The 27,850-nt window shown below is 42.3% G+C and overlaps 1 protein-coding gene across 4 annotated transcripts in view; it reads right to left on the bottom strand.

Annotated features, from left to right (window-relative positions):
* LOC110078705 (uncharacterized) overlaps positions 1-27,850 on the bottom strand; it is a 75,723-nt gene that overhangs the window by 25,011 nt on the left and 22,862 nt on the right. For 2 of the 4 annotated variants that reach the window (XM_020793134.3, XM_020793136.3), the window contains exon 4: positions 4,653-4,706. The exons of 1 other annotated variant lie outside the window; for it this stretch is intronic. In XM_020793134.3, the coding sequence (XP_020648793.1) occupies positions 4,653-4,706 (54 nt within the window). The remainder of the gene's footprint in view (positions 1-4,652; positions 4,707-27,850) is intronic. One more of the 4 variants, XM_020793135.3, reaches the window with a different exon arrangement.

The raw sequence follows: 27,850 nt of genomic DNA, 5'->3' as shown, positions 1-27,850 counted from the left end.
ATCCCCGTCGCGGCCGGCTACCCCATCCATGGACGGACTCCAGAGAGTCCGTCCATGGATGGGGAAGCCCGCCGGGGGCGGATCCAAGCCCTGGATGCCTGAAAGGTATCCGGACCCCTCCCATCCTGCCGCCGCTGCTTGGATCAGTCCCTCCCTGGCAAGGGTAGGGATCCCGGCCGCGGGGGCAGGGTGGGAGGATCTGAGGCATCCGCAGGGGAATCCTGGGGGTGGCCTCGGAAGGACCCTTCGGAAGGGTCCTTCCGAGGCTACTGCCTGCATTTCCCCCCAGCTGAGCGGCGGGAGTGGTCCTTCGAAGGCTCCCGCCGGTCAGCTGTGGGAAAATGGTGCCTATGGGGAAAAATCGCAAAGCGATTTTTCCCCATAGGCAAAATCGTAATGTGATCCGAAAAGCGATGGCAAAAAAGCCATCGCTATACGGATCCATCGTTAAACGGGGCGCTCGTTAAACGAGGCACCACTGTATTACAGAAGTCTTTATTGCATAATCTTTGCTTGCATGGGAAATGAATAGAATTGTCCTTTTATTACTGCAATTTCTGGCATCCCCTTCTTTGGGATGGAATGTTTAATGAAGGGTGAAGAAGAGATCAATGGCTGCCACAGCTGTAGAATAGGCAATGGGAATCACTGCTGCATGGTTCATATACCACAAGAAGATAAGAAGATACCAGCACCAAGTAGGCTCTTGCTGGTTTGCATTCAAATTGACCAGATTAACAGAGCAAGGGGGGGGACCCTTGGTGGTGGCAGCACGTGGTAAGTGCTGTGAATCCACAGCTCTTGTGAAGCAATTGCCTCAGTAGAACTAATGGCTAGGGGAAATATGCTGAATCCTTCCCCTGCCTATATTTTTCTGTCCAACTGCAGTCCTTCTCAAAACCTGCTTTCTCCCGACCATTAGTTCTTCTGGTAGGACTGAGAAGTGTGCTCCACTTGAGAAAAGCAAGAAGGAAGCAGCTAACTGAGGCTGCTCCATAGACAGGGTAAAGCACTAAGGTTTGACATTTCTTCCCACAGTTTTAAAGTTACCTTCTCTCCATATCCCCTTTCACATTAAAAACTGGTCTCAAGGTCTGTCAACCTTTTCAGCAAATAGCGCCAAGCAATAGCTAAGTTAACTTATGAATTCAGGTCCCAGAAATCGAAAACGTCTAGAAAGGCATACTTTCCCCTTTAAAAAAAAATCACATCCATGCTACAGATTCTTGGAAAATAAGAAAGGTAATATTTATTAATTCGCTCAGATACAGAGATGCATAGAGCTATGGCTGCCTCCTAACATCTGGAAAACAAAAGCTCAATGTCTCTTCTGTCTTCTCCCAAGAAAGCCAAGACAGATATATGAGGAGGAAGGCCACGACATTAGCAACCCTAAGAATATCAGTCTAGCTTGAAAGGAAGGTCAGAACACAGGGCAGGGCAGGTAAAGGACAGCGAAAGAAGTCTGATGAGGTCCTTTCTTTCTGTCTCTCTTTGATCTCCCACCCCTGACATTCAAAGGCATGCATTTCTTTCAATGCTACCTGAATTGCAACCAGTCACTTCCAACAACCAGATCAGGTCTAGCTTTCTCAGTCTCAGTCTCAGTCTCAGTCTCTCTCTCTCTCTCTCTCTCACACACACACACACACACACCCACACACACACACACACCTCATTTTGGAAGGAAAAGGAATGATGGATCCAGCCACCCACTAAATTCCCTGAGACACAAGCCTCCCTAAAACGAACTTTTGAAAATTGAATATAAAGGAAAAGAGATTCCACAGTCACATGATGACGGTTCTCCCCCCCCCTGCCCCACCAGACGATACACACCCACACACAAGCCTCCAGGGGAAAAAAGGTTTGATTGATTTGAATTTGAAATGAAATTAAGCCTTTCCGAAGAAGTACCCTAAGCTACCTGAAATCTCTCCCCAAATTCCCAGTAAAGGTGACGATGATTGATGAATGATGATGAAAAAGAAATATATAAGTCTTTGCTTTGCTGCTGCGAAACCGAAACCGCAAGATCACCAGCAAGCCAGTGAGCAGCATGAACAGAAGTGGGGAACGGCCAAATGGGAAAAGCTTATATGAAATGTCTGTAAAAGTAAATACACCTTTCAGCAGCACTATTGGCTGCCGGACATGCCAATCCAGGATCTCTGTCCTGATTGGCCAGAGCTTCGAATTGGCGTCAGCAAGCTCAGAGAGGCCCCCCAAAAAGGGGTAACAAATATAGATGAATATGAACGGATTGACGAATAAAACTAAGGAAATATTCATCAAGCCATATTTGTTCTGATTTAAAATTTTACAAATACGGATCGACAAATATATGATGAATTGGCTATATTCATCAGAAAAACTTATCCATTTTTATATTTGTCCCCCATCTCTACTTACAACAAGTAATTCGTTGCTCTTGCTACATGGATACAGTTCAGATCTCAATGAGGGTGCAAGGTTCACAGCAAAGTAGAAACGAATTCCTTAAAACATTCAAGATCAAATTACAAAACAAAAACCTAACCAGTCAACTCTCCGCCACTATTTATTTTAAAATAGCCCCACTTCTTCTTTCTGATGGTCACATGTAACATGTTATCCCCATCATATTTCCTGCATTAAGCCTGCACTCAATAAGTACTGTACCAACAAAATAATTGCTACAAATTGTTTTACTATATTAACATATTACTGCAAACCAAATTACTGCATTATTACTTTCAGGAAGGAGACTTTTACTGGGGGATACTTCCCTTTTTATTTTTACTTTTTTGTGTGCCTTTAAATTGTCTTGATTCAGTAATAGTTTCAATACAATAATATGGCTAATTGTTTTTTAATATTATGCTGTAGTAAAAATAAATGAATATATAACAAACAATAGATAAATCAAATAAATAAAAAATGTTCTGCTTTAGACATTAAGACATCATGGAATGACCCTGACGCATCGACAACTCTGAGATCTGCTTTTCCTTTGTTACATCTTGCCTTTACTAGTAGAAATTCATTCAGATTCTTTTTTTTTAAGCCCACAGGAAAGGAAAGAAGCACCCCTAGATGTAGCCCAGGCCCCAGTAATTTTAATTGGAGCAAAGTGTTATGGAGCAAGAGATGCATTAAAATTAACACCATGCAGCCCACACAGGGCCATTTTTCAGGAGCAGATATTCCATCTGGCAAACAGGCCAGCCTGTTCTTTTGTATTGCCTCAATTCATGGTAATCATGAGAAGGAACCAACCTACCTACAACACTGCAGGAGAAAAGCTCACATTTATTTGTGCATACAGTCCGCTGCAAGCCACTAATTAAAGTTTGTGGGCAATTACCCGGCTTTGTCCATCAGCTCGTTTGCTGAAATTTTAGGCCAATGTCAGCAGGAAACTCCTGGCTGGAAAAACTTGCATATAGGATAAGACTTTCATTAGTGGCCTGATTCCTAGCATATGAAGGCATGTGTTTAATTTTGCCCTCTAATCAGCAGGCCATTGCAAATATATTTTAGCCATGTATTTTCATGAGACCTGAGAAATTCAAGTCATTAAGTATGATTATGAAAGTAGGGGTTCTCAAACAATTGTGTAATCATGAGATTACGGCCTGCCTAAATGTAATCCCTGGAGTATCCTCCTGAATTGCACAACTCTGCCCTATTTCTGGAGAAAGTTTCAAGAGTGCAGAACAGGTCAACACATTCCTCCCCCCCCCCCATTGCCTGAAAAATTAATCCTAGTTGCAATTCAGGGAATAGGGAAACTGAACAAACGTTATAGGCATAGGTTTCCACTTATATAGCCCCTAGATATGCAGGAAATAAAATATTCTGTGAATAACACATGATTCATTTTAACTAGATTTATAATTCATTACAGATTATGAGCAATCAAATATAGTTACTATATTTCAGAATATCAGTGATTGTGAATAAATTTCCTGATATGTACTGTACTTGCCTCAAAATATGAAACATTATGGCCAAAATCAATGGGAATGTGGTGAGTCAATTCCCCCATATGTTCCATTAATTCAAATGGGCCCACTTTAGCTGCAACTTACTCTTAGCATAGTACGTCACAGTTACAGTAGGCCTGTTTGATTCAATGGAACATATGGAAGAGCTGACTCATCAAATCCCTGTTAATTTAATGGATCTATTATAGTGGAATTTACTAAGCAACAGGATTTTGGCCACTACGTTATTTCCTTGAAGAAGGGGAAAGTCAGAGAGGAGGATGTGCCCTAAAGGCAACACTCTACAATTAAACACTCACCCAAGAAAACAAAACAAAAAAGGGGCTAAGATGCTCGATCCCATTTGATTATTGGTCTATTCCCTCACTGTATGTGGCATGTCCTGGTTATTTAATTTAAATGTAACATTACTGCATTTATTTTCTCAGGGTATTCCACTTAAATTTCACTCAAAATGTTCTTGAGTGCCCATCCTTCATATAAAAGCTACTAAAACAGATGTTTCTTCGGCTTCCATTCTATCATTTCTGTCTGTAGGCTCCAACTCTCTTTCTTTGGACACATCTCCACTCTGAGACAACAAATGATGTTCCCACAAAATTTAGGAAGTTTCACAGCAAAGCCAAGAAAGGCAGAAGGGATAACAAGAAATGGCCTACTTACACGAATTTTTATTATTCTTGTCTTTGTGCCACAATTCTTCTTAAACAGCATCTTCTGAAAGAGAAGCAAAATCCTAGGGTAAGATTTGCAGCACACAAACAACAGCAGTTACATAAATAATTTTATTTAATACACTTGTAGACTGAGAACTGAGAAGTTGGGATGTGTGGCACTGTGGGTTAAACTGCAAAGCCTCTGGGCTGCAAGGTTGAAAGATCAGCAGCTTGAATCCATGCAAGAGAGTGAGCTCCCATCGCTTAACCCCAGCTCCTGCCAACCTAGCCGTTCGAAAGCATGTGAAAATGCAAGTAGATAAATAGGTACCACCTCGGTGGGAAGGTAACAGTGTTCCGTGTCTAGTCGCTCTAGCCACGTGACCATGGAAACTGTCTTCGGACAAACGCCTTTCCTGTTTTGCTTTAGACAGTCACTAAAGCAAAACAGGAAAGGAACCAAATGCTTACTAATTTATTTGACCACTTGGATTTTGGAACCCACCAAACATTTCTAAAACCTGCTCAGGAATGAAGGGTTACATGCCAGACATCACTGACGGTAGCCAGCATTTCCTCCCTCAGAGAAGCATTTCTTGCTCCTTTGGTTCAAACTGCCAGGCCTCATATGGCACTGTTCTTCATGTTATATTACGGCATATCAGTACTTAAACCACTGTTTAGTACATTCAGCAAAATGCTCTAGTAATACGCTCTATACGAAGAAGCTCTTCAGCAGTGGCACACCCTAACTATCCCATCCCAATGAGTGTCAAGAAGAACAGAGCATCTCACAGGAGAAACGCAACAGCCAGAAACCATTATGTTGTCAAGAGACATAACATCAAGCCACAAGCAAATCTACGGTAATTACAAAGCAGATTGAGCAAAGTTGCTCTTGTCAAAATAACACTGGCAGCAAGAAACATGAACCACCCAGTACTAATCTCAGAGAACTTTGAAACTGATTTTTCAGTAGATACCAAATTAATGGAAATGAGTAGGTACCACTCATTTCACACGTTAGCAAGGTTATGCCCCAAATCCTACAAGGTAGGCTTCAGCAGTATGTGGCCCAAAACACTTCCAATTCTTACCATCACCACCCCACCCCACCCCCAGGTCCACAGACTTGTTTGGAATCCCTTTCATTACAGGGAAGCCATCAGGAGCTGCAGGGTGTAAAGAAGTCTTTAATTTCTGAAAACTTTCACCACTGGGATGACTCTATCAGTAGTGCTAATGTTCAGAAATTTAAGACTTCCACTCATCTCATGGCCCAGATTCCACAGAAGCCTTGGGACCTTTGGGGAAGGGGGAAATTTTAATTAAAAAAACTGTTGCAACAGATGACATTATCAGTCTCACATAGCTTAAATTATGCTGCTGGATTTGGGACAGTAATTCCCAATGTCATGCCACAAAGAGCTTCATCTGCCTATTTTTCACAAGTTGCTATTATGAGCACAGAGCAGACCACAATGGCAATCTCAGTCTCGGATTTCTAACTTGAAAACCTGAGTTAGTGGAATTAATTCATATACAAAGTGCTACAAGGAATTCCCAGGCAAGATACATCAATGGTGTGTGTGGGGGGGAGGGGAACTGCTATCCTAGCCCAAGTTTGCACCAGCCAATGTAATTCTCTGGGAAATGCCTATAAAACAAACTTGGGCTTTGTTCCCAGTGCTGCTACAAAAGGTATTATCCAGCTGGTACTTACTGGGCAAGGTCAGCAGCTTTGTTTAAAAGTCAATCCATCCACTATGCTGAGCCCAGAGAGATTCTGAAGTGGGGAAGAATATAAAGTATCTCTGTCAGAAAGTCCTAGGGATTCGTTAGGCGGTTGGCCCCCATAAACAGGCAAAGGAGTCTGTATCGGTTCTTGCAAATTCAACGATTTATTAACATTTATCAAAGGTGTGTCTATAACAGTGGTTCTTAACCTGGGCGATAATGCCCCCCAAGGGGCGATTTCATTTTTCAGGGGGGCAGCAGAACGAAAAGGGGCGGCGTGGGGGTGCTGGAGCAGAAGGGGGGCAGTAGGGGGGCGCTGAAGCAAGCCAAACCTGTGAAGATGGCTGCAGCCTTTTTACAGTGTGCATGAATATATATTTTCCTCCAATCTTAATTTAGTTTCAGAGTTTTTGTCTTGAAATTTTTAGTTCCTGCATTGCGGTTTGTTTTTATGCCCTTTTTATATTTCTTTTTGCGTCTTAAAATTCACTTGCAACTAAATCATTAAATGTTACTTTTTGGGGGGCATTTCATTTTCTTGGAATTGAATTTTTTCCAGGGGTCATTGGATTTAAGTGTTATAAATGAATGAATGAATGAATGAATGAATGAATGAATGAATGAATGAATGAATGAATGAATGAATAAATAAGATATCATCACCATGGCGAGGGGGGCGATGATAACTTCCTCAATGGCTCAAGGGGGCATTTCTTTCAAAAAGGTTAAGAACCACTGGTCTATAACCACTTCAGTCGGCATAAACGTATCCGGCTGAGGAAATACCTTTTCAACAAGTCCAACAGGATTAACGGTATCACGGTGTCTCAAAAGGGGGGAGCCGGCCCAAAGCGTTCCCTGTCGGTGGGCTTCCGCAATGGGGCGCTCCGTACTGCACATATAGTCCCGCAACAAGGGTGGTGGGCCCAATCCCCCTCGCTGGGTGGGTGGTTGAAGCTTGGGTCGGGGCGCACCACCTTCCTCCAGTGACCACACCCGCACGGGAAGACCACCACGGTCCATTCCAAAGTCTCTTGGACAATAATACCTCCAGGCTTCTGGGGGGGGGGGTCCGGTAGCAATCCCCCTACCGACAAGTTGGGAAAGTCATCAATCAGAGATTTTATCCTGCGCACGACCTCCTCTTCTTTCTTCTCCCTCTTTTTTCCTGTCACCGCTCTAAATTCCCGCGTAAAAGTTCCCTCCTCAACGTTCTCCTCCCAGACCTCTACCCATTGTTCCTCCCCTTCCTGTCTCCCCTCCTCCAAGAGGCATACTTCAGCTTTAACCCCTGTTGGTCTTCTGTCTTCCGTGTCTTCACCTCCCCATCCAGCTCCCCCATCTACATTCGTCTTATCAAGAGGAGACGGCGCACTATCGACTGAACTCTCCTCACAATCTCCAAAACAAAGGCATGCAGGTGGGCACTGCGAAGGCAGTGGTCACTGCCGGTCATTAGACTCACCACAATTTTTTCATTCTCATCAGAAAACCACAGACTTGTTTTGAAATCTTCATAAGTTGAGAAAAAACAAGGGCCAGTTCTTATTGCTGCCTAGAGTTTCTCAAATACTGGGATAGGAGACATGGACTATTAGGTCAGACAGAGCAAACAGAAGAAGAGAGAAAGGGTCAAACTAGACAATACTGTACACTTGCAGCATGTGGTGCTTCCTAAGTAGTGGGAAATTGTCTCTCTATTAGAGATAATGCTTGTCCTCAGTGCCATCTCTTGCAATTAGCTGTGCTTTGCTTCTTAACTGTAATTGGAAAGTAAATAAAAGTTGACTTTGATGGTGGGATTGTCATTTCAAATGATAAATGTAACTTTTTTCCTAAACTAGTTGAGGATTCTGCAGCTCCAGACAGAACTGCAAGTAGCTAGGCTCATTATCTTCACCTTGAATTACACATTGCAGTGTGGCAAAAGACTTATACTGTATATGCCACTTCCACCAGTCAGAGAAATTACAGGAAGAACTGTGAGATACAAACATTCCTTGATCTGAATACGGAGAATTTTCTCCCCCTTGCAGAACAATTGTTTAGCTCGGTGGTCCCCAACCCACAGTCCACAGCCCACTGCCGGTCCGTGACCATGCACTCCCCCCACACGACCCATCCACCTGCACGTGCGCGCAAGCCTGCCCCACTCACCTGCGAGAGCGCCACACCCATCTGAGTCCACCCTGCTCACCTGCATGAGCGTGCCCCACAAGCACACCCTGCCCACCCACGAGTGTGCCCCACCCTCCTCCACGAGCGGGAGGTGCCCCCGTGCATGGACCCCACCTACCCCCACTGGTCTGCAGTTCAGAAAAGGTTGGGGACCACTGCTTTAGCAGATATTCTCAAGGGGGAGCATATGGCGGGGCATAGACCCAAAACAATTCTTCACACACCACCTTATAGAGCAGGGGTGTCCAACCTTTCACCTTCCCTGGGCCACATTAGAAAATGAAAATTTGGTTTGGGCCGCACATAAATTTGGTTTGGGCCGCATGGGGGGCAGCCCTAGCCATCCTCTGCAGCCCCGCTCCAAGCGCGCTTACCAGCAGCTGTGATCTCAGACAGCAGAGGCTGCCAGCTTCAACTCCAGTGGCTTTATGGGGCCAGGGATGGCACAATGCAGTCACACAGCCCCCCTCTCCCCTCCCCTCTCCCTCCTCCTTCCTTCCTTCCCTCTCCCCCCCCCCCACCATTGTGACATGCCCCAGCCGCATTCTGGCCGCAAGCACAAGCGCCAGCAGTATAACTTGAAACTTTGGAATTTCTTTTAAAATAAAAAATTGCACTGGGCCGCATTATGAGCCAACCTGGGCCGCATGCAGCCCTCAGGCCGCAGGCTGGACAAGCCTGTTACAGAGTTTGTTATGCAACTCATAAAATCCTGATTTGGTTATATTTCTTTCATACTGTTTATGGCCATAGCTGGAAAAAAAGGTTGAAAACGGCTGTTTTAAGGCAAAGTGTGGCCCTTTAGATGTTGTCCACCTGCAACTTTAATCAGCCAGCACAGGCAATGATGAGGAATGCTGTGAGATTCCTCAACTTCTGGAAGGGGAACTTTTGCGCACTTAATTTTTTAGGGAAAAATAACCTTAGCAACAATAGATTGGAAAATATTCGCTCTTGGCCAGACAAAGCAACCACCAGCAGCAGCTCTACTGTGAAGGTTAACTGTCAGGCCTTCATCCAAGCCATAACTCATCTGAAGAGCAACCTAGCAGAAATCATCAGCAACACATTTAGAAGTAGAAATTCACAAAGAGGTCTGATTGTCCTAGTGCAAGCTTTATCTCAGTTCCACATTCTACAAATTAACTCTCTCTCTCTCTCTCTCTCTCTTTGGGGTGTATGTGTGTGATTGCCTATCAGCAAGTAATCACAGGCTTCATTTGATAGTCTAATCGCTCCAGCACAAAACTCTGAATAAACTGTAATGTAGGAGTTTAATGACGCTTAATGACGATCTTTTTGCGATTGCAAAATGACGTTTTTTGAACAGCTGATCAGCAGTTTCAAAATGGCCGCTGGGTAATTAAAATGGCTCCCCGCTGTGTTTAGGGACAGATTCCTCACTATACAGGCAGCGAAAATGGCCGCCATATGGAGGATCTTCGCTGGACGGTGAGTTTTTACCCCACTGGAACGCATTGAACGGTTTTCAATGTGTTTCAATGGGGTTTTTATTTTCGCTTTACTATGTTTTCGCTTAACGGCAATTTTCCTGGAATGGATTATCGTCGTTAAGCGAGGCACCACTGTATTTTGAGAGGGCTCGCGTAAGCTAAATAGGCTTGCTTGGGATCAGGTGGAGGTGCAATATGCCATCTGGTGCATTTCCAATATTGTGAAGCATCTTAATAAGCCAGCCACTTCAAGATATTGGCAAATTAAACACTTCCTCTGCTCCTCAGCAGAGGGGTAGAAAAACTGCCTGCAGCTGAATCTGCGGATCAGCCCTTTAAGAGAAACCAAACAATTGTTTTAAAAGTAACGCAGCCCATCAGCAATGGCCTATGAGATTCTTAAAAAAAAATTCATTTCCCCTGCCCTTCCATTGAGAAGCAAAGGAATTTATAAAAATCAATACAAATGTTTCTTTTTATGGAAACTAAGCCTTTGAGACAGTCCAAAATAAGTACTGTACGCTGGTTATTCAACCAAGACCACCAGTAAGGTAATATCTATCCCACTATGGTTAAATGGAAATGCTCATTTACAACTCCCCATTTTATTCTGCCACTTCCAAAATAATCCAGTCTCTCTACACTTTTTCTTCCACTTCTCTTCCTTTGTGTACCTTGACTTTTTGAACTGTCATCCTGTAGTGCTCTGCCTCTCCTATGATTTTTATTGATACAAAGCACGTTAGCAAGCAAAATGTACCAGAAAACTACGACAAGATCTAGGAAAAACAACCCTTAACACTATCCAACACTATCCTACATTTTAACAAGCCCAAACAAAAGTTGATATTGTTGTTGTTTAGTCGTTAAGTCGAGTCCAACTCTTCGTGACCCCCCAAGGACCAGAGCACACCAGGCCCTCCTGTTTTCCACAAATTTGTTATAGGATAGCTTATAAAGTTTGCAGTTTAAAAAAGAGTTTTTCCTCATTCAGTTTTTTTTCCAAACCATTTTGTTGCACCAATTTTTATCAGCCAGACCATACACATGGGGGAGGGGGCAAAGTACAAGCACTCTGGCTGTTGTTCAGATTCATATTCCCATCATCCTCCATTAGCATAACTCATACTGCAGAATGCTGGGAAGTGCCATACAACAATATGTAAGGCTTTAGGTCACCCCCTCCTGCACAAAGCTATATGCAAGACTAACCCAAGGTTCCCTCATCTGTTCCTGCTTTCTAGTTGGTTGATTCGATTTTGAACAAAATTTGGTAGCAACTTCAAGATGATTAGCATAAACTGCTGTGGCCAAAGGCCCACTTCATTAGGTGAATGGAACGTTACCTCACGGCAAACATTTACTTACTTCTTTGGGAGGAGGGATATGGAGAAGCAGAAATACAAATGGCAAAAACACAGATAAATATCTTCATAGTAGTTGCTGAAGAAACAGTTGTTGGGAGGTAAGAAAGGCATCCTAGCACAGATAAGCAAATGAAGCAATCACTGGATCATAGCCGCTGATATAACCTTTGCTTTACTAGCACACTGCTATGAAATACAGCAACATAACAGCCGCAGATTTAGAAATACAACAAGGATCCTTGCAATCAAGCAACATATACTGTAGTCCACGTGCAAGTCAGGGCTCAGAAAGAAGCAGTTCTGGAACTGCATATGTTTGTGTTACAAACAAACTCGGGTCAGAAATTCTAAGCAAAGTTACACAGAGGTTCAATGCCATTAAAATCAACAGTGTTTGCCTCCAACAAATCTGCATGAGTTCTGCAACTGTTTAACTGAGAAACTTTTCCAAGATCTACAAAGCTGGACTATAAATCTCTGTTAGTGCAGTGGGCCCTCCTTTCTGAAAATGCAGTCACTTCCTGCCTCCACTCAGGATGGAGGTAACCAAAAGCAGCTGGTCTTAAGGCTATACATTTCTATGGTGAGGATCCAGGAAGCATATGTTTAGGATGTGGGGGGAGCTTAGTTTCTAACACAGAACTAACAGAAGCCATTTTTCCTATAGCAAAATGATCTGCCATAATTCCTGAAGGTGCACATTTCATCATGCACACATTAAGGGTGGCCCTTCATAAACTCAACTCAATTATTATTTGCAACATGGCGTTGCTTCACATTACGCAAGCCAGTTCCAGGCCAAGAGTGAAAAATAAAAAACTACTGTACCACCAAGCAACTACCAAAAGGACATTCTATGGCATTTCTGTTTTCCCTTTCCTCTCCACAGACTTAGCCATTTTCTCCATCTCACTCAACAAAGCAGTACATTCACTGGGAAAAATCCATTAATCGTAACCCAGATTGCATGCTGTAAATAATTTTATTTAAGCTAATAGAAAGCTTCCTATCCTTTCTGATAGCCTCCCTCCCTTTTTGATAGCTTCCTTATCCTTTTTGGTAGTCTTCCTCCTATTATGCTCTATAAAGGGTGCTCCCTGGACCAGATTCCTAATGCCTTGGAACTCCCACAAAATTTAGCCCCTCCCAGCCACTTTCTCCATCATGTTCATCATGTCCAAATGGAGCTGTTATTCCTCAGGGGCAAGTGATTAGAAACACCTGAGAAGACTTCACATTTTTTGCTAAGGCCCCTAGGATTCTGGCTTGGGGGATTCCTGAAGACTGTAATTAAAACAACAACAACAACAACAACAAAACACAAAAGCCCCATGTCTGATTCCATTTGCATTTTGCGCTACAGAATCCAGGGTTTTGTAACTTAGAAAGGGACTAAAAATTCTCTAATGATGTTCACGGAGATGCACTGGGCCACAGAATGCAGAGTTTCATTTAATAACTTGTGAGCTGCCTTGTATCTCTTAATTGGTAGAAAGGTGGCATAGAACTGAAAATAAAACTAGTTTTAAATAAACAAACTATTACTCCCAAAGCAACAAAAGGTAGTTCAAGGCTTATTAAACTTCTCTGGGGTGTAGATATACTCCCAACAAATTTTCTTTTTAAAGAAGAAAGATAGAAAAAGCAAAAAGCTAAACTGTTAGATCTTACAAGAGAAGGCCCACTGAAGGCATGGGATTTGTTATATCAGTATTTATGCAAGTTCTAGAAATTCAGTAGGTCTAAGTTCAGTTTCCCCTTCACGGATTGCTGCCTTGTCGTGGCGAAGGGGCTTGAGTAACTTAGAGAAACTATGGGCTGTGCCGTGCAGGGACACCCAAGATGGACAGGTCATAGTGGAGAGTTCTGACTAAACATGATCCACCTGGAACAGGAACTGGCAAACCACTCCAGTATCTTTGCCAATAAAACTCCATGGAAAGAAACAAAAGGCTAAAGGATATGACGCTGGAAGATGAACCTCTCAGGTCGGAAGGACCTGCTACTGAGGAAGAGCGGAGGACAAGTAGCTCCAGAGCTAATAAAGTGGTTGGGCCAAAGCCGAAAGGACACTCAGCTGTGGACATGGCTGGAAGTGAAACGAAAGCCCGATGCTGCAAAGAAAAATACTGCATAGGAACCTGGAATGTAAGATCTATGAACCTTGGTAAGCTGGAGGTGGTCAAACAGGAGATGGCAAGAATAAACTTTGACATCCTGGGCGTCAGTGAACTAAAAAGGACGGGAATGGGCGAATTCAATTCAGACAATTACCATATCTACTATTGCAAGAATCCCGTAGAAGAAATGGAGTAGCCCTCATAGTCAACAAAAGAGTGGGAAAAGCTGTACTGGGATACAATCTCAAAAATGATAGAATGATTTCAATACGAATCCAAAGCAGACTTTTCAACATCACCGTAATCCAAGGTTATGCACCAACCACCAATGCTGAAGAGGCTGAAACTGACCAATTCTATGAAGACTTACAACACCTTCTAGAACTGACACCAAAGAATGCTGTTCTTGTCATTGTAAGGGACTGGAATGCTAAAGTAGAGAGTCAAGAGATAAAAGGAACAACAGTGAAGTTTGGCCTTGGAGTTCAAAACGAAGCAGGACAAAGGCTAATAGAGTTTTGTCAAGAGAACAAGCTGGTCATCACAAACACTCTTTTCCAACAACACAAGAGGCAACTCTACACACGGACATCACCAGATGGACAATACTGAAATCAGATTGATTATGTTCTCTGCAACCAAAGATGGAGAACCTCTATACAGTCAGCAAAAACAAGACCTGGAGCTGATTGTGACTCTGATCATCAGCTTCTTATAGCAAAATCCAACTGAAGAAAGTAGGAAAAACCACTGGGCTAGTCAGGTATAATCTAAACCAAATCTCTTATGAATACACAGTGGAAGTGAAGAAAAAATTTAAGGAACTAGATTTGGTGGACAGAGTGCCTGAAGGACTATAGATGGAGGCTCGTAACATTGTACAGGAGGCAGCAACAAAAACCATCCCAAAGAAAAGGAAATGCAAGAAAGCAAAGTGGCTGCCCAAAAAGGCCTTACAAATAGCAGAGAAGAGAAGAGAAACAAAATGCAAGGGGAATAGGGAAAGTTACAGAAATTGAATGCAGACTTCCAAAGAATAGCAAGGAGAGATAAGAGGCCTTCTTAAATGAACAGTGCAAAGAAATAGAGGAAAATAATAGAAATGGAAAAACCAGAGATCTGTTCAAGAAAACTGGAGATGTTAAAGGAACATTTTGTGCAAAGATGGACTTGATAAAGAACAAAAATGGTAGGGACCTAACAGAAGCAGAATACATCAAGAAGAGGTGGCAAGAATACACAGAGGAATTATACCAGAAAGATGTCCTGGGCAACCCAGATAGTGTGGTTGCTGACCTTGAGCCAGACATCCTGGAGAGTGAAGTCAAGTGGGCCTTAGAAAGCTTGGCTAACAACAAGGCCAATGGAGATGATGCCATTCCAGTTGAACTGTTTAAAATCTTAAAAGATGACGCTGCTAAGGTGCTACATTCAATATGCCGGCAAGTCTGGAAAACTCAGCAGTGGCCAGAGGACTGGAAAAGATCAATCTACATCCCAATCCCTAAGAAGGGCAGTGCCAAAGAATGATCCAACTACTGTACAATTGCACTCATTTCGCACGCTAGCAAGGTTATGCTCAAAATCCCACAAGGTAGGCTTCAGAAGTATGTGGACTGAGAACTCCCAAAAGTACAGGCTGGATTTCGAAGGATGTCCAGTGAACCTGGAGACCAAATTGCTAACATGTGCTGGATTCTGGAGAAAGTCAGAGTGTTCCAGAAAAACATCTGCTTCATTGACTACGTAAAAGCCTTTAACTGTGGACCACAACAAACTACAGTATGGCAAGTTCTTAAAGAAATTAAAGAAATGGGAGTGCCTGACCACCTTATCTATCTCCTGAGAAATCTATATCTGGAACAGGAAGCAACAGTTAGAACTGGATACGGAACAACTGAACGGTTCAACATTGGGAAAAGAGTATGACAAGGCTGTATATTGTCTCCTTGCTTATTTAACTTATATGTAGAATACATCATGCGAAAGGCTGGACTTCAGGAATCTCAAAATGGAATTAAGATTACAGGAAGAAATACCAATAACCTCAGATATGCAGACGATACCACTCTGATAGCAGAAAGTGAGAAGCAATTAAAGAACCTCTTAATGAGGGTGAAAGAGAGCCCAAAAATGGTCTGAAGCTCAACATAAAAAAAAATAATAATAAGATCATGGCCACTGGTCCCTCACCTCCTGGAAAACAGTAGGGGAAGATATGGATGTAGTGACAGATTTTACTTTCCTGGGCTCCATGATCACTGCAGATGGTAACAGCAGCCACGAAATTAAAAGACCCCTGTTTCTTGGGAGGAAAGCGATGACAAACCTAGACAGCATCTTAAAAAGCAGAGACATCACCTTGCTGACAAAGGTCCGCATAGTCAAAGCTATGGTTTTTCCAGTAGCAACGTCTGGAAGTGAGAGCTGAACCATAAGAAGGCTGACTTCTTGATGCTGTTGAATTATGGTGCTGGAGGAGACTCTTGAGAGTCCTCTGGACTGCAAGGAGATCAAACATATCCGTTCTGAAGGAAATCAACCCTGAGTGCTCACTGGAAGGACAGATCCTGAAGTTGAGGCTCCAGTACTTTGGCCATCTCATGAGAAGAGAAGACTCCTTGGAAAAGACCCTGATGTTGGGAAAATGTGAAGGCAAGAGGAGAAGGGGACGACAGAGGACAAGATGGTTGGACAGTGTCATCGAAGCGACCAACATGAATTTGACCAAACATCGGGAGGCAATGGAAGACAGGAGGGCCTGGCATGCTCTGATCCATGGGGTCACAAAGAGTCAGACATTACTTAACGACTAAACAACAACTACAAAGTTCAGTTTAGACTAACAACTGGAATAAGTCACAAATTCCACATTCTTATAGGGATAAGCACAGAGGATAAAGAAAGACAGTATTGTATTTAAAGTTGCCAAACTTTTTCTTGGAGGGAGAGAGGAAAATCCACACCTCTGCAATTTCTACATGTGATGCTCCTGGATTATTCATTCATTTAGTTAGTACATTTCCATACTGCTGATTTATTGCAAAGCATTACTCTAACTGGTTTACAGCAGGACAACAAAATGAGCTAGAAATGGGCATGAAGTGCCAATTTGGTGGTTTGTGCTGGTTCATTTTTTGGCTGAACAGATGTTCAGCAATTCCCAGCCCCGCCTCCTTTGCTGGGCACACACTCAGAGGCAGTGCCTGGAGCAGGCAGTACGGGGAAGCCCAGAAGCTACCTCTAAGTAAATGCCCACTGGCATTTACTTAGAACACTTGTTTGGCCAAGAAATGAACCGGCAGTTCATGCTCATCTCTATGTCAAACCCTCCACTCCATATATCAACATTGTGTGTGTGTGTGTGTGTGTGTGTGTGTGTGTGTGTGTGTGTGTGTGTGTGTGTGTGTGTGTGTGTGTGTGTGTGTGTGTGTGTGTGTGTGTGTGTGTGTGTGTGTGTGTGTGTGTGTGTGTGTGTGTGTGTGTGTGTGTGTGTTTTCTGTGCTGCCAAGTTGAACTGAATTATAGCAACCCTAACAGGACTTTCAAGGTAAGTTCTAACATTAGACATCTCTACATAGTGAGGAAGCCCAAATGATGGCAAAAGAGAGTATATATACACATTTAACTTACGTAAGGGTTTTTGTTTGTTTGCTTGTTTGTTTAGGGACGTGGTGGCAATGCATGTTAAACCACAGAAGCCTCTGTGCTGCAAGGTCAAAGACCAGCCGTTGTAAGATGCAATCCACGCGACAGAGTGAGCTCCCATCGCTTGTCCCAGCTCCTGCCAACCTAGCAGTTCGAAAGCATGTAAAAATGCGAGTAGATAAATAGGTACCACCTTGGTGGGAAGGTAATGGCATTCCGTGTCTAGTCGAGCTGGCCACGTGGCCACGGAAACTGTCTTCAGACAAATGCTGGCTCTATGGCTTGGAAATGGTGAGGAGCACCACCCCCTAGAGTTGGACATGACTGGACTAAATGTCAAGGAAAACCTTTACCTTTACCTAAGGGTGTTTTTAAATGTCTCTCAATAAGTCTTCACAGATAAAAACACAACATGCATTTGGAAAATTCAGTATGTCAAGCACAAAACCGGCCTTTTCCTGCTTTCAAAAGCAAGCAAAATACCAAAACAAAAACAAACAAACAAGCAAACAAACAAAACAAAAAACCAACAGCTACAAGTGACTACTTTGAGAGCACAATTTTAAATTGGTCCCACAGGTTTTTATGGCCACATGAGAGATTTATCTGGCTGGTCCCTCCACACCTGCTGCTATAGCAGCTGCACAGGGACTAGCAGATATCAAACAACAGAAATAATGTCATGGTAGCTAAAAATATCCTACCTGTTCACCTAATTTGATTTTACTTTGTCAACAGAATCATATGAATGCATTTAAGGAAATTTTTTAAAAAACAAAACCCATCTGCTTCAGCAGTGCGCAGACTGCATATGTTATTCACAAAACTTCTCTGCCACCGTTAAACCAATCACAATAAAAACAGTGTTACTGGACATCTGGAGGAAGTTTTTCAAGAGAAGAGCTTGCTCAACTAAAGCAAACACTATGTTCAGAAACTCCTCCACAAGGTAGCAAAAATTACTCCAAAATACCCTGAACTATTACAACATACCAATTTTCCTTAGAAGATTTCAGCTTCTTCCAAGAATCTATTGTGCTGCTCAACAGACCTCAAAGGCTTTTTGCCAACAAGATAAGGGGTAGATCAGGATTTGCAGAGGCAAAAGTTGCTGTGGTTACTTTTAGACTTTATCTGTGCTAAATGTAAAACATCATAGTGGTTTACTGGTTTCTTTCCTGCACTTGGAAATATTACCTAAATTAAGTTCAATGGGACTGATTCTCAAGCAAGTAAGCATTGTGTCTAGACAACCTTAACTGAACTACTTCACAAAGCTGGCACACAATCAAATTGGTTTTGTCCTCCTCTTTGATATTCAAATGTTGAAGGTCACTGGCATTGCAAAAATAGCTATTCAGATTACAGTAGACATAAGCGATTTCAAATCAGCAGTAGGCTTACAAATTTTCCTTACTTTGGGGACGGTGGCGAGGCATTACATTCCAAATGTCCTTTTGATTCTTCTGCCATATAATTTCCTTTAAGTGTACATTAGCAGAAAAGAAAAGAAAAAAGAACTTGAGGGGAAAAATCATTTCCAAGGTGCCAAAATGTGCCCCAGCCATAATGGCTCGGGGTGCTAGCTCTTCAAAGAATACAGATTATCACCACCAGCAACCATGGGCTGTCTGATGTGGGAACAGTTGTTGTCTGTATGAATACACACAGAACTGCAAAGGAAACAGATACAGTGGTACCCCACATAACGGGCGCCCCGTTTAAAGAAGAATCCGCATAGCGATTTGTTTTTTGCGATCGCAAAAGTGATCGCATTGCAATCTTTTTAATGGCAAAAAAATCGCTTTGCCGCCAGAAAAAAATGGCCGCCCGCTGTGTTTTCACGCCCTTTCCTTGCTTACCGGGCAGTGAAAATGGTGGCCGCATGGAGGATTTTCACATAACAGTGACTTTTTTGGCCATAGGAACGCATTAAACGTGTTTTAATGCATTCCTATGGGCTTTTTTGTTCCGCATAGCGATGAATCCGTATAGCGACGATTTTTCCAGAACGGATTATCGTCGCTACGCGGGGCACCACTGTATACTGGACAAAATCCTTGGCACAGATATGCAAAATGCGTTGACTTTCTGAAATAAATGGTCATAAATTACGAAATCTCCTTAGATATTTTCTGTTGCATACTGAGACATCCAACTTAGTGTGTAACAGATAATTCCTACAGAGATCTCTTCATTAAAGGTCTTATGTACAAGTTACATCTTTAATATAACTACCCAATAGGATTTCAGCCAGTATGTAACACTATGAGGAAATAATTACCTTTTGTATAGAGAGTGCCACCTAACACAAATAGAAGGTCATTTGCTCATGTATTCCAGTTCTCCTAGAAGATTTGCAGAGATAAGTCAAAAATCTTAGGAGAGTCAGAGCATGCATCATCATACACAGTCCCAGCATCTGTTCTGTTTGCATATAGGAAGTTCCCACCATGGTATATCTTGGTCATCACAGTATGGAGACTGTTCTCTTCCAAATATATAAGCATGGGCATGTTGAAGAAAGCCCACATGAAAAAAATCCAATTTTCTCTTATTGTTATAGCACCTTCCTACTTGTTCTGGGAGTACTCAGCCTAACCTCAACTTCCCTATTAGTGGTAGAACACAAACCCAACCAAAACACAGCCAACAAAGAAAATGAGCAAGGAAACAAAGGAAAATAGCTTCTGCCCATTCCCTCCCTCTTAGTTGTGATGTCTGGTGGCATGCAGCGTGCTGAGGGTTAATGCCTGTGTAAGGAAAAGGAGCAGCCGCAGCATGGTAGATGAATGAGGTCAGGCCACAACACAAAGTGGCTATTGTGAGGCCTGCTGCATCTACGGCGCTTCTGCTTGATGGCATTCCACCTACCGCTCACCATGTGGCAAACTGAAGTAAGCCAGGGAGAGGAAGGGTAGTGTGAGTGAGTCAAAAAAGAGAGAAACTCATATTAACACACCTAGATTATTATCAAGAGGCAGGGTAGTAGCCCCATTCAGGCTTCCTTAAAGCATTTGGCATCCACATGCAGTGAGGGACGTGCACCAGCTTCACTAGTTTTCATCACAACTTTAACCATGGATATGCAACCGCCTAAAGAAGGGAGCTCTCCCTGTCTGCAGACCCCACCTCCCCATATCATGGTTCTGGCTCACACGGAGAAGTGCCCCAGAAAAAGCAGCCTCACTATTTTCAGCCTGCGGCACTTCCACAATTAAAGTGACAACAAAAGGGCAGGGAGCAGACTAGGAACCACGCCTTCTTGATGGTGGCCACAACGCTATGGAATGCGCTTCCTGTGGATATACACCAAGCGCACTCCCTTCTGGCCTTCAGGAAACAGGTGAAAACTATATTGTTCAAAGAGGCCTTTAGAAACATCTCACCCCTGTGACATCTTCGCAGTTCCATGAAGTGGTTATTGTCTTGATTTGCCAACCAGGTTTCTGGTTCTTTGGATATTTGGGGTTGAATTCTTCTCTAGATCTCACTATTTATGCCTTGTGGGTGGGAATGGGTAGCAGTGGCTTTGTTTTTAAATGTTCATAGCTGCCCACAGTAGTGCTTTGGCACTAGACGGGTGGGGTATAAATGTAATGAATAAAATAGAATAGAATAAAATAAAATAAAGTGTTTGCTCATTTCATGAGCTCAGAAAAATGGAGGTACCAGTAAGGATCAAATGTTAGGTTTATACAGTACAGATAACCTATAATGGAAGTTCCTCAAGTGTGTGCTTGTCATAGCAAGGGTTTTTAAACTTCCTGTATTTTGCAAATAAATTTGCTTTATATGTGACTGGCCTTCAAGCTAATAAGCATATTATTCCTTTGTAAGTCTGACTTGTCAGACAAGAAAAACTGCCTCAGTCACATATCTGAAACACTGACATACTTTCAGCTCTAAAGACAGAGTTATCAATAATCCATACGTTTTCGCTAAGTTGCCACAAGGTTTTCCCTCCAAGGCAGAACACAGATATACACCACAGCTGCTCATTCCCAAGCCTGTTTGTTCCTGTATATGAATAGACACATTTATGTGACTGATCTAAGTTGGACAAGCAGATCTTGGCTCTACCCATGAAGAAATCAAACCTTCTTTCTCAAAACTGGTGCCCTCCAGACAGGTTGGATTGCAATTCCCATTATCCCCAGACATTTAACATGTCCCTTTTCTGCCAACTCAAGGCCAGTGAAGCTGGCTGGAGTCCACAGTCAATCAATTGCAAAATCAAACTATAAATGCTGTTTTTAATGGTAAAATCCCCCGTAGCAACTGTAACTAGGCAAGACAAGACAGGACAGCCTGCTTCAATTAACCTATTTTAAATGGCAGGAAGCAATATGTTTAGATATATTTCCAGCAAAGGAGGTGCAGATGACCAACAGATCACTATCAAATTACATATTGCTTGTTTCCCCCCTGAATCAGACCTTATGGTATGGCAAGTGCACTTTGCCGCTGTAGCAAACCTTTGACAGAGATACATGTATTTGCCAGATACTGAGTCTCTCAACCTAGAGTTTGAATGTTAAAAAGAAAACTCTTGAAGTCAATTAGCAGCCTGGGTTTTTGTCCTAACTCTTGAAATAGCAGAAGCATAACAAGAAGTATATAGCTGCACAAAGTAGTAGTTGAAGAGAACAAGCAAAAGGGAAATAATAGCCAAAATCCTGTTACTTAAAATAGCAATCACAATAGAGTAGGCCCACTGAATCCACTGGGGATTTAATGAGTCAACTCCTCCATTGATTCAAATGGTTTTACTCTAACTGTAACTTATTTTTTCTAGTAAGTTGCAACTAGAGTAGGCCCATTTGAATCACTGGAACCTACCAAGGAGTTGACTCAACAAATCCCCATTGATTCAACGGGCCTACTCTAGTGCAATTTATTGTGCTAAGCAACAAGATTTTAGCCAATCTCTCTGTCCCGTGTGCAGTTTTAGACAATGTGTTTGTTTAATTTCTGTTCAACCTTAGCAGGGATGGCCGTTTTAAAATACTTCCCAAGATGTCCACCTCAACTCCTTAACATCATCAGGTCCTTTCATGAGGGAATGAAGGGCACTGCAGTTTTTGATGGCTCAACATCAGACCCCTTTGACATCCGAAGTGGTGTGAAACAGGGCTGTGTCCTCGCACCAACCTTTTTGGGGATCTTTTTTGCTGTCATGCTGAAGCACGCCTTTGGAACTGCTCCAGACTAGATCAGATGGAAAGCTCTTTAATCTGTCTAGATTGAGAGTGAAGACCAAAGTCCAGCTGAAATGCATGCAGGATTTCCTCTTCGCCAATGATGCAGCCATTGTTGCCTACTCTGCTGAAGACCTCCAACAACTCATGAATCGTTTTAGCAAGGTCTGCCAAGACTTTGGACTAACAATCAGCCTGAAGAAAACACAAGTCATGGGCCAGGGTGTGGACTCACCTCCCTCTATTACCATCTCCATGCAAGAATTGGAGGTTCTTCATGACTTTATGTACCTTGGCTCAACTATCTCTGACACTCTGTCCCTAGATGTCGAGCTGGATAAACACATTGGCAAAGCAGCTACCATGTTCTCTAGACTCGCAAAAAGAGTATGGTTTAATAAGAAGCTGACGGCATATACCAAGATCCAGATCTAAAGAGCCTGTGTCCTGAGCACACTCCTGTACTGCAGTGAGTCCTGGACCCTTTGTGCATGGCAGGAGAGGAAGCTGAACACATTCCATATGCGTTGTCTCCAACGGATCTTTGGCATCACCTGGCAGGACAAAGTTTCAAATAGAGTAGTCCTAGAACGAGCTGGAATTTTTAACATGTATATATTACTGAAACAGCGACGTCTTCGTTGGCTTGGGCATGTTGTGAGAATGGCTGATGGTCGGATTCCAAAAGATCTCCTGTATGGAGAATTAGTGCAGGGAAGCCGCCCCCGAGGGAAACCACAGCTGCAATACAAGGACAACTGCAAGCGGGATCTGAAGGCCTTAGGAATAGACCTCAACAGATGGGAAACCCTGACATCTAAGCATTCAGTCTGGAGGCAGGTGGTGCATCACAGCCTCTCCCATTTTGAAGAGACCCTTGTCCAGCAGGCCATGGCAAAGAAGCAGTCACGAAAGCAGCAAAATCAGGGAGCTGGACAGGGAGCAGATTGCATTTACCTTCAGTGTGGAAGGAATTGTCACTTTCGAATTGGCCTTCTCAGCCACACTAGATGCTGTTCCAAGTCCTCCATCCAGAGCACATTACCATAGTCTCTCAAGACTGAAGAATGCCTAGTCTAGTTCAACCTTTCTTCCAAAATAGGATTCAAGACAGCTTGCTAAAAGACTCAAATAAAAAGGCATATATAAACAAAGTTTTATATTAAAACAGAGTTCTGAAATCCTATTGAGTAGTCATAATTAACTAGGCAGTTCCTCTTTATCTGAATAGTTACAGTTCCTATTTATCTGAATAGGTTTTTAAGTTTATATATACTGTATTTTATTCAGTTTCTCCTTTTTTAACAAAATGTCCCTGTAGGGGCTTTCAAGTTGTTCTGAGGGTCATTGATGATTTGTCCTTAATTATGGCTGACAGTTTCGCCATCTTTGCCATTTTCAGCACCTTCTTCTACTGTTGGTACTTTGGTCAATTTACAGTATTGAGTACAGAGAAGCTTTGCAGCTGTTGTCATATATCTAACCATTATTACTGTATTCTTTTCTATTTGGTTATCTACTAAACTTAAAAGGAAAGACAGTTCCTATTTAGACAGTTTTCTATGAACTTTTGAAAATAGCCCAACAGTATCCAAATTGTGTATTTTAAAAATTGGAGAAATCCAAGTTCAAATTTCTCACTCAGCCATGGATCATACAGGGCCTCTGTGAACTGGTCACCATCTCCAAGCTTAATCTACTCTGCACAGCTGTTGCAAGGATAAAATGAGAGGACAGAAGTGTATAAGCCCACCCTCCTTCTTTGGAGGGAAAGTGAAGCAAAAGGGCAATAAAAGACTCTGTGTTATGGACATGCTCTCTATAACTACTCTCCAGTCTGACTTGGTGTCGTTTCTTCAAACTGATCTAGCAAGGCCACTTCCACCCTTATGCTTACCGAGCTAACTACAGCAGTTTAGCTGCACTAGAGGGCTGCTAATCCTCACATGCAACAATGTTTATTTATGATAGATTAGACTCATTTGTGTATGCCAACAAGCCTGATTTTGCATCAATAAACCCAGTTATTTAGAACCGTCAGCAAAGCTGATGAACCAGCTGAATACACTGCTTAATATCATTAGAGTTTCCTGAGGCTGATAGCAGAATAATAATTATAGAGAACAGGAAAATGCATATGGACTAACCCAATGTTCTCAATTTCCTTCTCCTGGTATCCTCTTCCTACTGAACATCACGTACGCATACATATCAGATGACCTAAGAGCACACACTGCTGAGCCGCTGAGGAGCTAATAGGATAAAGGGATCTCACTCTCCAGCTATTTAATCCATTGATGCAACATATAATTAACTGCTGTGATTGGAGAGCATTATCCCAATGTTCTCCAACTAATTGCTTGACTGCCTGTATCAAGCCTGAAAGCTGGTGACAGCTCCATATTCACAATGTACTTTACACACAGAGGAGGAACAGGGCAACACTAAATCCTACATGTGAGGATATCAACACATGGAAATTTTACTTCAAAAAATGCAAGACCCCACATAGTACTGGGGTGGCTTAGTGATTTAAGGGAGCTAACATAACAGGTTTCTTCAAATAAACTATAAAGGAGACACTAAAATCATAACTAGAGAAAAAGGACAGGAAATCTGGACTGAGATTAGGGTTAAAGTTACACCTTGCACATAACTAGCTACCCAAACATGGTCGTGAAATGGTACATGTGAATAATGTAATGTCACTTCTAAAGCCTACTCTAACAGCACTGCATTTTGGTGCAATAGATAACATTTACTCATTATTTCAAAAATATTGGGTCTGGGAAATTATTTGGTGGCATTTTCAGCCACAGGAGGAGAAGTGAATATTAAAATATTAATTGCAAAGTGACATATTAGTCATAAAGTACAGATATATTTTTTTCAGAAAATGTCTCTTTTTAAAAAATGTCCCAAATCACTTGTAATAAACTCATTTTTCTTCAGACATGTGGCTAGGAAAATAAAGGGTTTTAATTTGCCTGGTGCACAAAAGGATAGTGTATGTAATGACAAGAGATAGGAAGTAGCTAGCTACAAAAGACTGATGAACTCTAGTTAGAATTAATTCCTTTCCCCACAAACAAAATGAATAGAATAACTAGGTTTACATTACATTACAACTGCAATGTTAGGAGGGACAATTTGACTCTTTTTGTGGTATAACTATCTTTTTAGTTAGTTCTTCTGTATGTATGCTGAGGTGACAACTAGATAGATGAGAAGAGGTGGTATGTTATTCCACAGGCCAGTGACTTGCCACATTCAGAATTTTTTTTTTAAAGGAAGTAACTAAAATAATGTTTTCTCTTAAGAAACAGAGACATAAGAGTCCTTTTTTAAAACAGTTGCTTCTGGAAAGTTCACACAACTTGCCTAACCCTCTGAAAGAATACAAGAAGGAACTGCTCAGGAAAGTCTCACCTCATCAATGAATGCACATACCAACCTGCAGCAGACATCGCAGGAAGAAAAACCCTAAATGCATGCCTTCCCACTGTGGACAGTAATGGTGGCATGTGATCACATAGTCTACATCGCCAGGGTGACAGCAAGGGCTGACTTGCAAGTACTGCAAACTTCTTTTTGCATTGTTTCAACACATGGGTTTGAAGGGTCACAGTGAAGGTCACTCCTCCATCAAGAAAAGCTCTACACATTAGTACATTTGCATGCACTCTAAACACCAGGCAAAGGTGACAGAAACACGGCTAAGGTTATGCATCAGCTATAGAAGTGAGTCTAGTTTACATGGCCTTTCTCTCTTCCTTTTGCATCCGTTAAAAAAGTGAGGTGGGCATAACCTTCCCTGCTCTCAGCAGCCTGAGGATGATAACAGGAAGGTTTCAATCTGCCTCCCCTGCACTGTATCATACATTAGGGCAGCGTTCACAGGGAGCCCTGGAGAAACAGCTTTTCCCAAGACTCCCTGAACTTGTTCTCGTCATGGCTTTTCAAGTAGCAGAGGGGAAAGAGAGATTATGTGTTTTCTGAGATGGTGTATGGAGTTAAAAGTCACAGGAAAAACTGATACCAGAAAAACCCACCTTGTAGCATTCGGAAATTTAAAAGCAGGGGCCCTCTTCGACACTGGAGTACATTACCCACTGATGCAGTAATTCAGGATCTCCTGCTTGTGGGAAGCGTTGCCTTCATAGAAACTGAGGTCCCAGTTACAAAGAGCCAAATTACACTTGTGCAAGGAAGGCACAGATACATCTGAACTCCATGAAAGCCAAACTGTTCGCAACACAGAGCCTCCTGACACAATCATTAAACTGCAGTATTACAGTCAAGCCTCTGCTCCTAAACTGAGTTCAATTCCAATAGGTTCCGGTAGCTTACTCAAGGTTGACTCTGCCTTCCATCCTTCACAGTTCAGTGAAATGAGTACCCAGCTTAATGAGGGAACAAAGTGTTGTTTGCCTAATTATCTTGCAAACGTCCCAGAGAGTGCTCTAGCACTACAAGGCAATATATAAGTCAAAACAAAAACAACCATCGTTGTTGCACAGGAAGTTTGAGCAAACAATATACTTTCCTTAATGTTCAGAAACATTTCTACTCATAACACTATCTATGAAATCTACAAAGGAAAACAATAAAGTGCAAAAGAGGAGAAGGGAAATGTGGTCTACCAGAGTCACAGGGAATTCCAAATTCCATCTTACTCACAGGCAGGTAAACAGGAGTTTTACCATAAACTTCACCAGAAAGTCATACTCTTAGAAATTAATAGATGACACAAATCTCAACTTTGCTCTTTGAAATAGGTCTGATTTCCCAAGAACTAATCTCATCTTTGTTAATGGATTATGAAATGTATGAGAGGGAATCTTGCAGAGGATTCTGCACCAAGTTCAGGCTTCTCTCCCTCAAATCACTCAGCAGCCAAACCTCTGCCAAAGTTGGAGGAAATCCCTCCGAACATGCCAACTAAGGCTGCCAGAATTACTACACTTAGGTACAAGAAGACCATTCATTAAACAGGCAAATCCATCCAATTTCTTATAACTTCTAGCAATGCTACAAACACAATGGAAAAGTACATTATAAACATATTTCCTGACATAAAACCTTTACACAATCAAGTAATGACAGAATCTTCCAGTAAGAATTTTAGAATACAGTACCATCTGCCTATAGGACTCAGTCAAGAACCCATGAAGGGCTTTTTTCTCCTCAGTAATGTTTCCCAAGGCCTGTCTCTAAGCCGGCTTCTAAATATGAAAAGCATTTTTCATCAGACGGACATTTGGTAGCTGAGGACCATACTGTTCTCCCCTGACAGCCAGTCAACAGTCTACGAAAGATGTGCATTTCTACTGCCTCTCTCATGGAAGTATTAGTTGCTACATGTGCTGCTTTTGTGCATCTACGGCTCCCAGCATCATGCATCCTGGAAGCTACTGTCAAGGGGAGGACAGTCTATCTGCATTGCTGTATGTTGCAGACATTTTTATAACCTGTAGTACTTTCTATTCCTCTAAACTGC

The sequence above is a fragment of the Pogona vitticeps genome, chromosome 1 (genome assembly GCF_051106095.1).
Source record: "Pogona vitticeps strain Pit_001003342236 chromosome 1, PviZW2.1, whole genome shotgun sequence".
In the NCBI taxonomy this organism is placed as follows: Eukaryota; Metazoa; Chordata; class Lepidosauria; order Squamata; family Agamidae; genus Pogona; species Pogona vitticeps.
This window is presented reverse-complemented; position numbering and strand designations above follow the sequence as displayed.